The sequence below is a fragment of the Chiloscyllium punctatum genome, chromosome 6 (genome assembly GCF_047496795.1).
Source record: "Chiloscyllium punctatum isolate Juve2018m chromosome 6, sChiPun1.3, whole genome shotgun sequence".
NCBI lineage: Eukaryota > Metazoa > Chordata > Chondrichthyes > Orectolobiformes > Hemiscylliidae > Chiloscyllium > Chiloscyllium punctatum.
The window spans coordinates 90,155,930-90,169,462 of record NC_092744.1 but is presented as its reverse complement, the minus strand read 5'-3'; the positions used below and the strand labels follow the sequence as shown (position 1 = coordinate 90,169,462).

General features: G+C 43.0%; 1 protein-coding gene across 1 annotated transcript in view; it reads right to left on the bottom strand.

The window, feature by feature from the left end:
• Window positions 1–11,952, bottom strand: part of LOC140479193 (solute carrier organic anion transporter family member 2A1-like) — a 144,727-nt gene extending 132,775 nt beyond the window's left edge. Inside the window, exon 1 of the mRNA XM_072573233.1 lies at window positions 11,774–11,952. Coding sequence (XP_072429334.1) covers window positions 11,774–11,851 — 78 coding nt within the window. The 5' untranslated portion in view covers window positions 11,852–11,952. The remainder of the gene's footprint in view (window positions 1–11,773) is intronic.
• Between the last annotated feature and the right edge of the window lie 1,581 nt (window positions 11,953–13,533).

Genomic DNA, 13,533 nt, shown 5'->3' with positions numbered 1-13,533 from the left:
TCTTGCACCCAAAGCATCTCAACAATAACAGCATTGTGGTTGCGACATCTGCCATATAACTCTCGACCTCAGATTTCTTCAACACTAGGCAGAGGGGAGAATCCACAAGTTCAAATAGCCTTGCAGGATGTTCTGAGAGGCCAGGTATGCTTAGTTCATGCCCTGTTTGCGAGGTGAGAGCTTTCATGTGGTCCATGTGCTTGTTCAGGACGGTCTCACCTACCCAAACTTTATGCGTCACAGAACTTAACTTCGTGTTGACCATGCATCAAACCCATGCAGGGTCTTTCTCATGGTTTCAAAACCAAACTTTGCCCCTTGAAGTATACTGCATCTCTCGTTTAGAGGAGACTTATGCGTTCCTGATACCATTTCACTCTTCCCCCAGTTCCGGGAAGAACAGAGTCTGATGCAGAGTCTTCTCCACATGAGCAAACTTTGCTGATGCTGTCCCTGTAGTTGAGTGAGAGATGATTTTCTAATCAAACAGAAACTAGCACAGTTTGTTATCAAGTGAAGTTGCAGGCTGTTTCTTTAAAATTGCCTTCAAAATTTAGGACTGCACTTTTCGCCAGACCATTGGATGATGGATAGTATGGAGCAGACTCTACATGTCTGATACCACTCCACTTTTCAAAACACAAATTCCCTTTTGGAAATAATGGCATGTTATCTGTGACCAACACCTCTGGGCTCCTGTGTATTGAAAAGTTGCAAGCATCTTTTGTAATCGTCACCCATGTTTGATGAACAAACATTATGCACATCCAACCATTTTGAATGGCCATCCATAATGACTAAAAAACATGGTGTCCATGAGGGGACTGGCACAGTCGACGTGTAATTTACCCAGCCATTCCAATGAGTGTGGGGCTGCTGCCAAAAGTAATTTCTGTCCTTGTTCACACTCTGGGCACTGCCTCACCAACATTGCTATGTCTGTATCCAGTCCTGGCCAACAGACATAACTTATCAACATCTTCATTTTAGAATCCCCTGGATGACCCCAGTGCAGCTCAGCCAGTATCTGGCAGTGATTTTTGTTTGGGACAATCCCTCATGTTTCCCACAATAACATAATGTCCTCCATTGTGATCTGGTATCAATGGGTCCAAAAATGGTTTCAATTCTGTTTCTGACGGCCTGTTTTGATTCCTTCCATTACCATCAATAGTTTCAGTTTTGGCAGCACTGGATTTATCTCTGTCCATAGTCTGATATTGTCAGTAGTGATAGGAAGCATGTCCAGAAAGTTTAAAACCAGAACAGACTCTTCCAGCAGTGGCACCATCAGTGGTGTATCTGCCAGAAGGACAGGGGGCATGCTCAAGGGGTTTACATTTGCTACTTGGCCTCATGGTCGGTGTTCTAACTTGTAATTGTATGCACTTATAATAAAAGCCCACCGCCTAATTCAACCTGAAGGTGTTGGCAGCACAGCTCTGTTGTCTTTAACAAGGATTAGTAGGGGTTTGTGGTCATAGAACATAGAACAATACAGCACAGACAGGCCCTTCGGCCCACGATGTTGTGCCGAACATTTGTCCTAGCTTAAACACCTATCCATGTACCTATCCAATTGCTGCTTAAAGGTCACCAATGATTCTGACTCTGCCACTCCCACAGGCAGCGCATTCCATGCCCCCACCACTCTGGGTAAAGAACCAAGACATTCCCCTGATACCTTCCACCCTTCACCTTAAATTTATGTCCCCTTGTAACACTGTTGTATCCGGGGAAAAAAAGTCTGACTGTCTACTCTATCTATTCCCCTGATCATCTTATAAACCTCTATCAAGTCACCCCTCATCCTTCGCCGTTCCGATGAGAAAAGGCCTAGCACTCTCAACCTATCCTCGTACGACCTATTCTCCATTCCAGGCAACATCTTGGTAAATCTCCTCTGCACCCTCTCCAAATCTTCCCCATCTTTCCTAAAATGAGGCAACCAGAACTCCACACAGTACTCCAAATGTGGCCTTACCAAGGTCCTGTACAGCTGCAACATCACCTCACAACTCTTGAATTCAATCCCTCTGCTAATGAATGCTAATACACCATAGGCCTTCTTACAAACTCTATCCACCTGAGTGGCAACTTCCAAAGATCTATGAACATAGATCACAAGATCCCTCTGCTCCTCCACCTTACTAAGAACCCTACCGTTAACCCTGTATTCCACATTCTTATTGGTCCTTCCAAAATGGACAACCTCACACTTGACAGGGTTGAACTCCATCTGCCACTCCTCAGCCCAGCTCTGTATCATATCTAAGTCCCTTTGCAGCTGACAACAGCCCTCCTCACTATCCACAACTCCACCAATCTTCGTATCATCTGCAAATTTAGTGACCCACCCTTCGACTCCCTCTTCCAAGTCATTAATAAACATTACAAACAGCAGAGGACCCAGAACTGATCCCTGCGGAACTCCACTTGTAACTGGGCTCCAGGCTAAATATTTACAGTCTACCACCACTGACTTCGACCGGTTAGCCAGTTCTTTATGCAACTGGCCAAACTTCCCACTATCCCATGCCTCCTGACTTTCCGCATAAGCCTACCATGGAGAACCTTATCAAATGCCTTACTAAAATCCATGTACACTACATCCACTGCTCTACCCTCATCCACATGCTTGGTCACCTCCTCAAAGAATTCAATAAGACTTGTAAGGCAAGACCTACCCCTCAAATCCGTGCTGGCTGTCCCTAATCAAGCAGTGTCTTTCCAGATACTCAAATCCTATCCCTCAGTACCCTTTCCATTACTTTGCCTACCACCACAGTAAGACTAACTGGCCTGTAATTCCCAGGGTTATCTCTATTCCTTTTTTGAACAGGGGCACAACATTCGTCACTCTCCCCAGTCCCCTGGTACCACCCCGTTGACAGTGAAGACGAAAGATCATTGCCAACGGCTCTGCAATTTCCTCTCTTGCTTCCCACATAATCCTAGGATATATCCTGTCAGGCCCAGGGGACTTGTCTATCCTCAAGTCTTTCAAAATGCCCAACACATCTTCCTTCCTACCAAGTATCTCCTTTAGCATACCAGTCTGTTTCATACTCTCCTCTTCAACAATACGGTCCCTCTCATTTGTAAATACTAAAGAAAAGTACTCATTCAAGACCTGTCCTATCTCTTCCGATAGAATAGACAGTCTCCCACTACTGTCCTTGATCGGACCTACCCTCATTCTCATGGTCCATTACAAATTTACATCCATAAAGATATTGGTAGAACTTTCTCACAGCAAAGATGACCAATAAGCTTTCTTTCTCTATCTGGACATATCCTCATTTCAGCATTAGCAAAAGTCTAAGTAGTACACATTATTGGATATTCTCTTTTGGGCCACCAGCAAGCCAAATCTACCCCACTACTAGGTGGAGATAAATTGCATGTTAGCACCACATCTCATTTGGGATTGTAGTGGGATTATTCCATTTTAGATGGCGATAGCTGCTTTACTTCCCTAAAAGTGACATTTGGCTACAAGGCCATTTCCAAGTCTGACACTTTCAATAGCAAATGTTAGGGCACCAGGATGAAGGCCAGGTTACATACAAATTTTCCATAATATTTTACCAACCCAAGGGAAGGCCTAGGCTCCAGCATAGATGTGGGAGCTGGGGAACCTATCACTGCCCTCACTACCTTCCAACATTTGTAACCTCATCTTGTCAAATCTGTGGCTTAAGTAGAGTGTCTGGAACACACAAGGTTCCCTCCTCAGGCTTGACCCCATGTTGGAAAAACATTAAGCACTAGTGTTTAATTTACATGCTCCTTATTGGTCTTCCTGATTATTAGCACTTCATCCAAATAAGTGGCGACCTGGAGTAGACCTTGTGAAATGTTATCCATCATCGGCTAGAAAATGGCACAGGCTGATGATCCCCCAAAAGGCAATCTTGTAAGATATGACAAACCCTTATGGGTATTAATTGTAGTGTACCTCTGGGAATCCTCATTTAATCTCAATTGCAGGTACACATGCCTCATGTCCAGGTACTCCTGCCACATTACATAAACATCCTCCATGTATGGGATTGTGATTTATCCAACTGTGAAAAGGTGGGTCACCATTTGTGCGAAATCTCCACAATTGGGAACCAACTTATATGATCGGTCTGACTTATGATCAAACTGATGATTTGATAATTCTTTCATTTCCCAGCCTCCTGAATTCTATGACTACGTTTGTAGGTAAGGCAAATGGCTCTGGATGGGCCCTTCAGAATGATGGAATTGCTTCTTGGTCAGCATGTAACGTGACCTTGGACCCGAAACCTTCCTGCAAGTCTTCCAGGTATTTAATTAGGACTTCACTCAGACAATCAAAATATGTTGAGCCAATCAACTTGAATCTTTCTCAACCAATTTTGGCCCATCAAACCTGGGCCAGAGCGTTTTACAACAGTCAGCTAACCGAACCAGCTGCTTTTCATAAGAGACCGGAACCAAAGTTGTACCCTTAATCTGTAGGTACAGGTGGTATAGGTTCTCAATCTGGCTGAGGTCTTATGCAATCTTAAGGCTTGGAGTCCAGAGTGAATTTTATAAAGACTGGTTCTGCAATCATTAACACAGGCACAAAGCTATCAACCTCTAATAAAACTAGATGATCATTTAACCAAATGTTTATTTTGACTGTTTGATTTGAATCATGCCAAGCAATTTAATTGTTCCAAACCATGTGTCGCTGAACTTTTCTAGCTGTGCACCCCTTATATACCAGCCTGTGAAATCTCTTACTGAGTTCAGGCCTCGTGGGACTCGTTTGCTGTCTTGAGTCTACATAGCAGCATGGAAACAGACCCTTTGGTCTAACTTGTCCATGTGGATCAGTCATCCTAATCTAGTCACATTTGCCAGCACTTGGCCCTTCCTATTCATATACCCATTCAGATGCCTTTTAAATGTTGCAATTGTACCAGCCTCCACCACTTCCTCTGGCAGCTCATTCCATACATGTACCACCCTCTGTGTGAAAAAGTTGTCTCTTATATATTTCCTCTCTCTCTAAACATATGCCCTCTAGTCCTGGACTCCCACCCCAGGGAAAAGACTTTTCCTATTCAGGCCCCTCATGAGGTTATAAACCTCTATAAAAAGTCACCCCTCAGCCTCCAATGCTCCAGGGAAAACAGCCAAAGCCTCTCCCTATAGCTCAAATCCTCCAACCCTAGCAACATCCTTGAAATGGTTCAGAAAAGATTTACAAATTTTACAATAGTTTTCCAATAGGAAGGAGACCAGAATTGCACACGATATTCCAACAGTGGCCCAACCAGTATCCTGTACAGCCACAACATGACCTCCCAACTCCTAAACTCAATACTCTGACCAATAAAAGAAAGCATACCAAACACCTTCACTATCCTATCTACCTGTGATTCCACTTTCAAGGAGCTATGAACCTGCACTCCAAGGTCTTTGTTCAGCAACACTCCCTAGGACCTTACCATTAAGTGTATCAGACCTGCTAAGATTTGCTTTCCCAAAATGCGGCACCTCGCATTTATCTAAGTTAAACTCCATCTGCCACTTCTCAGCCCATTGGCCCATCTGATCAAGATCCCATTGTAATCAGAGGTAACCTTCTTCGCTGTCCACTACACCTCCATTTTTGGTATCATCTGTAAACTGACTAATCATAGTTCTTATGCTCATATCCATATAATTTATGCAAAAGTCAAAAAGTAGAGGACCCAGCACCGATCCTTGTGGATCTCCACTGGTCACAGGCCTCCAGTCTGAAAAACAACCTTCCACCACCACACTCTCTTCTACCTTTAACTAGTTCTGTATCCAAATGGAGAGTTCTCCCTGTATCCCATGATATCTCACCTTGCTCACCAGTCTCACATGGGAAACCTTGCTGAACATCTTATTGAAGTCCATATAGATCACAGCTACCACTCTGCCCTCACCAATCCTCTTTGCTGCTTCAAAAACCTCAATCAAGTTTGAGAGATATGATTTCCCACACAAAGCTATGTTGACGATCCCTAATCAGTCCTTGCCTATCCAAATACACGTACATCCTATCCCTCAGGATTCCTGGATGTACCTCATTACATTAGAGCCAGTCTCAATAACAGACATTTGGGTGCTATGTACCCCTGAGTGTCCACCACCCCCTACATTTTCCAAATCAGCAAACTGGTTTGAAATAGGTATAGCCACAGAAGACTCCTGCACTACCTGCCTACTTCTCTTTCCTGGAGTTAACCCATCTAGGTGACTGTTTGAGACTTTCCCCCCTTCTTATAATGGCCATCCATCACATCCCCTTGCTTTTGTAAATTCCTCATTGCCTCTAACTGCCTCTCCAACCGATTTGATAGAGTTGCCAACAAATGGCATTTATTGCTGATACAATCCTCAGTAACCTGTAAACTCTCCCTAAGCTCCCACATCCAAAAAGGAGCATATCACCCTACTAAGGGCATTTTTTCATCTTTCAATCTACAGACCCAGAATATAGCTCTGTCTTATTCCTCTACAAAACACTGCTCCAGGTTAAATTAATACTTATGGCTTATACTGTATTCAGCTCCCTTTGTACAACCGCAAACCCCTTCCTACAGGGTTCTAATCATCTGTTGGTCTGTTATGGTAATATTGGTTATTAATTAAATCAATCAAGGATAGTAGTGGGAAGTGGTGCGTGGAGTCGGTGGAAATAGGGGAAGTACTAAATGAATACTTTTCAATCAGTATTCTCACTAGAAAAAGACAATGTGGTCAAGGAGAATAAGGAGATACAGGCTACTATTCTAGATGGGATTGAGGTTCACAAGGAGGTGGTATTAGCAATTCTGGCAAGTGTAAAAATAGATAAGACCCCTGGGCTGGATGGAATTTATCCTAGGATTCTTTGGAAAGCCAGTGAGGAGATTGCCTAACCTTTGGCTTTCATCTTCCTGTAGACAATGCCGACATAAATAGTGCCAGATGACTGGAGGATAGCAAATGTTGTTTCCCCATTTAAGAAGGGGAGTAGAGGCAACCCTGGAAATTATAGACTTGTGAGCCTTACTTCAGTTGTAGATAAAGTGTTGGATAGGATGTCTAATCATCTAGAAAGGAATAAATTGATTAGGGATAGTTGATACGGTTTTGTGAAGGTTCAGTTGTGCCTCACAAACCTGAGTTCTTTAGAAAGGTGACCAAGCAGGTGGATGAGGGTAAAGTGGTTGATGTGGTGTATATGGATTTCAGGAAGGTGTTTGATAAGGTGCCCCACTGTATTTCTGCACAAAATATAGAGGCATGGTATTAAGGGTGATTTAGCGGTTTGGATCAGAAATTGGCTCGCTAAAAGAAGACAGAGGGTGGTGGTTGTTGGGAAATATTCATCCTGGAGTTCAGTTAAGAGTGGTATACCACAAGGATCGGTTTTGAATCTGCTGCTGTCGCCATTTTTATAAATGACTTGGATGAGGTCGTAGAGGGATAGCATTATTAAATTAGTGGATACCACTAAGGTCAGTAGAGTTGTGGATAGTGCTGAAAAATGTTGTAGGTTACAGAGGGACATAGATAAGCTGCAAAGCTGGGCTGAGAGGTGGCAAATAGAGTTTAATGTGAAAAAGTGTGGGGTGATTCACTTTGGAAGGAGTAACAGAAATGCAGGGTACTGGGCTAATGGTAAGATTCTTGGTAATGTAGATGAGCAGAGAGACTTGTGTCCAGGTACATAAATCCTTGAAAGTTGCCAGCCAGATAACGTTGTTAAGAAGCAGGAAAATTGATGTTTTGGGGAAAAGCCCTTCATCAGAAAGGCCTGAAACATTGATTTTCCTGCTCCTCGGATGCTGCCTGACCTGCTGTGTTTTTCCAGCACCACACGCTCGACTCTAATCTTCAGCATCCGCAGTCCTCACTTTCACCAGGGTTGTCAGAAGGCTTTTATTAGTGGAGTTTCGGAATCAATGCTGCAGCTGTACAAAACTCTGGGGCAGCCACACTTGAAATATTGTGTACAGTTCTGGTCACTGAAGGATGTGGAAGCTTTGCAAAGGAAATTTAGTAGGATGTTGCCTGGTATGGAGGGGAGGTCTTATGAGGAAAAGCTGAGCGACTTGAGGTTGTTTTCATTAGAGAGAAAGTTGAGAGGTGACTTAATTGAGACATAAGATAATCAGAGAGTTAGATAGGTTGGACTGTGAGAGCCTTGTTCCTCAGCTGGAGATGGCTAGAACAAGGGGGACGGAGCTTTAACTTGGAGTGATACAGATAGGACAGATCTCAGAGCAGTAGGGGTGTGGAATGCACTGCTTGCAACAGTAGTAGACTCGCCAATTTTAAGAGCATTTAAATGGTCATTGGATAGACATATGGAAGAGAATGGTACTGTGTCAGTTAGGTGGGCTTCAGTTTCAATTCACAGGTCAGCACAACACTGAGGGTCAAAGAACCTGCACTGTAATGTTCTATGTTCTATGGTTGAGGGATAAATATGATGAGAGGGAGCTGGTATAGGACTGGGGTGGACGAAGTTTAAAAAAAAAATCACACAACGAGGTTATAGTCCATCAGGTTTATTTGGAAGCACTAGCTTTCAGAGCACTGATCCTTCATCAGGTAGCTTTGGAGCGGGACCATAAGACAACATTTATAGCAAAAGACTGACACAAGCAACTACCCTCATCACCTTTGAATAGTGCTGTTATATGTTGTATGATCAATTGAGGGGATTAATATGGCTTCAGTTTGGCATCTCTACTGAAAGATGACACTCAGTACTCACTCGGCTGAAAAAAACCCCATCAGAAATTGTCAAATATACAGATCTTTCAGCTGATCAGTTAATGCTGAAGTTTTAACCACAGAATTGTTGCAGAAAGTGCTATTTGATGCAATGACTGGACTGGCTCTCACCATTTTGTCTAACTGCAAGCACCTTTCTGCCTGCAAGGTTTGTAGCTCAGGTTGAGGTTTAGGGTGTAGGTTTGCTCGCTGAGCTGTAGGTTTGATATCCAGACGTTTCATTACCTGACTAGGTAACATCAGTGGCGGCCTCCAAGTGAAGCGAAGGTGTTGTCTCCTGCTTTCTATTTATATCTTTCTCCTGGATGGAGTTCTTGGGGTTTGTGGTGATGTCATTTCCTGTTTGTTTTCTGAGGGGTTGATAGATGGCATCTAGGTCTAGTGTTTGTTTATGGCGTTGTGGTTGGAGTGCCAGGCCTCTAGGAATTCTCTGGCATGTCTTTGCTTAGCCAGTCCAGTCATAGCACCTTTCTGCCTTTCTACATACAGCTGCACATTGATTCTATAAATAATCATCCAACAGCCTCTTGAATCCCTCAATTGAAACTGCCTCCACAACAATTCCAGTTAGTGTATTCCTGAACTTCAATACTCGCTGCATCCAAAAGATTGGATCTTTTGCAAAACGATCCCCTCAGGTTCTTCTGCCTTTTACAAGCAGGAATAGTTCTCCCCTATTTATTTTGTCCTGACCCACCTGATTTTGAAAACTTCTGTCAGATTTCCCATAGCCTTCTTCTCTCCAGTGAACCTGTTCTTTTTCCTGTGTATTCTCATAACTGAAGTGCCTCATTCCTGTACCCAATTCTTGTAAAGCATTTTCTACATTCTCTAATGCATTCCAAAACGTGAACTACACACCCAATATTCCATTGGAGTTTAACAAGTATTTTATACAAATTCATTATAACCTCCCTACTCTTGTACACTATGTACCCTATTAATGAAGCCTGGAATAATATTTGGTTTATTAACAGATGTTTATATTTTTGCCACTCTATTATACTGACATATATACATAAGCACCCACATCTCTCTGCTCGTGCATACCCTTCATATTATAATATTTCCCACATCCTTTATACCAAAATGAATCAGCTCACAGAATGGCATCATGGTCCATGCAGATATGTGGGGGTGAATGGCCTGTTCCTGTGCTGTACCATGTTCTATGTTCACACTTCTCTGCACAGAATCTTATCAGGTACCTATCTGACCACTAAATTTTAAGTTTAACATAGTCCTCAAAGTTGCAATTTTCTCATTTTGGGCCAAAGTTTTGTATCATCCACAGGCTTTGAAATTCTCCCCTGCACACTAAGATTGACATCATTTATAACTTCATGTAACTAATACCAACCTCAGGAATTTCACTGCAAACATTCATCCAGTTCAAACAATTCCATTAACTCCATGCTTCCTAACACTCAACTAGCATTGTATCCTGTTACTACGCTGTCTCATTCCATAACTTTCCTTACAACATATGGCATCCCCACAGCAACAGTAGCACCTCACACACCCCCATCTCTGTTATCACTTCTCATTAACAAGTGAGGATTTACAAATGCCAGGGTTGGAGGATCTGAGCTATGGGGAGAGGCTGAAAAGGCTGGAGCTGTTTTCCCTGGAGCATCAGAAGCTGAGGGGTGACCTTATTGAAGTTTATAAAATCTGAGGGACATGGATAGGATAAGTAGACAGAAGTCTTTCCCTGGGGTCAGAGAGTTCAGAACTAGAGGGCATAGGTTTAGGGAGAGAGGAAAAAGATATAAAAAGAGACCCAAGGGGCAACTTTTTCACACAGACAGTGTTATGTGTAAGGAATGAGCTGCCAGAAGAAGTGGTGGAGGCTAATACAAGTGCAACATTTAAAAGGCATCTGGATGGGAATATGAATAGGAAGGGTTTGGAGGGATATGGGCCAGGTGCTGACTAGGTTGGGTTGAGGTATCTGGTCAGCATGGACAGGTTGAACCAACATGTCTGTTTCCATGCTGTACATCTCTATGACTCTGAAATATTATAATGAACACTTCCTCCTTACATAATACTACCTGCATTAGATTAATTTAACACTTTTGCAAATTTTGACCAGTTTTGAGAAGTCATAGAACCATACAAAATAGAACAGAGCCTTCAGCTCACCCATGTCAAAGGTGAGCAACAAACACCAAACTACACTAACCCTATTTACCTGCATTTGGTCCTTAGCCTGCTATGCCAGTTTAATTACTTGTCTCACTACTTCTTAAATGTTGCCAGAGTACCTGCCTCTACCACCTTCTCTGGCAGTGCAGTCCATTTTCCCACCACCTTCTGTGGAAACATCTTTTCACCCAGATCTTCTCTAAGCCACTTACTCCTCACCTTAAAACTGTAAACATAACATTGGAGAATTTGCTCCAAACCAGCACAATGGGGCAATATTTCAAATTGCACTCCAAATCCTTTTTCACAAAATCATTCCTGACATTTTGATGTCATATAGGTTCAAACTATTAAGAATGCCAAAAATGACCTTATCACAGAAAAACCAATATTTTGATCTCTATTTAGAAAGTCATTTCAATTCGGATAACTGACTTTTAAATACTGAGAAATTTTACAAGTCTGCTTTTTGGTACGTTTGAATTTTTTTAAAAGAATTCCAAAAGGTGTCAATTTCAATGGCATTAAAAATGTGAACGGTATGATAGTGACCATAATCCCTACTGGAATTAAAGTTTAACCCAGAGAGGCAGCTGGTGTTGGAAATGGGGCTGGCTCCCAGTTCAGCGTTTTGTTCTAGAGGTAATTCAGGCGTGAAATCCCGTGTTTTTGCAATTTTCGGGCGAACTGTGCTGTGCGTAAACACGATTACAATCTTTTTCGTTAAACTTTTTTTCGGATTAGTTGCTCACACACCTTCATATAAAAGAGCTGAAATGTTTCCCAGAAATAAACAGGCTGTGACGGAGAGAGAGAGAACGGGTCTCCCGGTCCTCACCTTGATGCTCCTGAAGTTCCAATGACGAGTTTTCCAGGTCGACTTGACTGTGTTCATCTCCTCCAGCTTCGCCTCCATCTCCCCGGGAACAGTGAGACAAAGGGCTTCGGGTGTTCGCTGAACCTTAAGCAACGCTTGACAAGTAGTTTTCAACAGCCACTCTATCAGCCAACTTTCTCTTTCTCTCCTCTGCACCAAAAGCGACCAAGCCCTGGAATTTATATCTCATCCACCCGTGATGAAATAAAACACGTCATATTGAAAACCATTAGTTACTTTCACGTGTCATCTCCCAAAAACATGACCCCAGCAGAACACCGGACTGAACCCATTGATTCGTTCCGCGTTAGCGCTTTAGCCGATTGGGTTTTTCAGAACAGAGGAGAGTCAGTGTATAAGAACTTTCACAAGACATTTGACAATGTGCTTTTCAGCAAAGTTAACATTCATGGAGGAATACAAAGATATTTGAGAGAGCTGCAGATCTGTATAGGACAACGAACGAAGAAAATGACCGCATAGGAGGAAGCCCTTCGGCCCTCCAAACCTGCGACTATCCAGCCCTTCGATCTAAACCTGTCACCTATTTTCTAAGAGTCTGTATCCCTTTGCTCCCTGCCCACTCATGTATCTGTCTAGATACATCTTAAATGATGCTGTTGTGCCCACCTCTACCCACTTCCACTGGCAACACACTCCAGGCACCCACCACCCTCTGCACAAAGAACTTTCCATGAATATCTCCCCTAAACTTTTCCCCTCTCACTTTGAACTTATGACCCCTAGTAATTCAGCACACTCTGGGAAAAAGCTTCTTGCTATCCACCCTGGCTATACCTCTCATGATTTTACAGACCTCAATCACATTTCCCCCCTCAACCTCTGTCTTTCTAAAGAAAATAATCGAACCTACTCAACCTTTCTTCATAGTGAGCACCGTCCATACAAGGCAACACCCTCCGCACCCTCTCCAAAGCATCAACATCCTTTTGGTAATATAGTGACCAGAACTGTACACAGTATTCCAAATGTGGCTGAACCAAAGTCCGATGCAACTGTAACATGACCTGCCAACTCTTGTACTCAATACCCTGTCTGCTGAAGGAAAGCATGCTGTATGCCTTCTTTGTCACTCTATTGACCTGCGTTGCCCCTTTCAGGGAACAATGGATTTGAACACCAAGATATCTCTGAACATCAATTTTCCCCAGGACCTTTCCATTTACTGTATAGTTCGCTTCTGAATCAGATCTTCCAAAATGCATCACCTTGCATTTGCCCGGATTGAACTCCATCTACCATTTCACGCCCAACTTTCCAATCTATCTCTATTCTGCTGTATTCTCTGACAGTCCCCTTCATTATCTGCTACTCCACCAATCTTAGTGTCATCTGAAAACTTGCTAATCATGCCACCTATATCTTTCTCCAGATCATTTATGTATATCACAAACAACAGTAGTCCCAGTACAGATTCCTGTGGAACATTATTGGTCACGGTTCTCCATTTTGAGAAACTTCCTCCTTCTAGAACATAGAACATAGAACATAGAACAATACAGCACAGAACAGGCCCTTCGGCCCACGATGTTGTGCCGAACTTCTATCCTAGATTAAGCACCCATCCATGTACCTATCCAAATGCCGCTTAAAGGTCGCCAATGAATCTGACTCTACCACTCCCACGGGCAGCGCATTCCATGCCCCCACCACTCTCTGGGTGAAGAACCCACCCCTGACATCTCCCCTATACCTTCCAC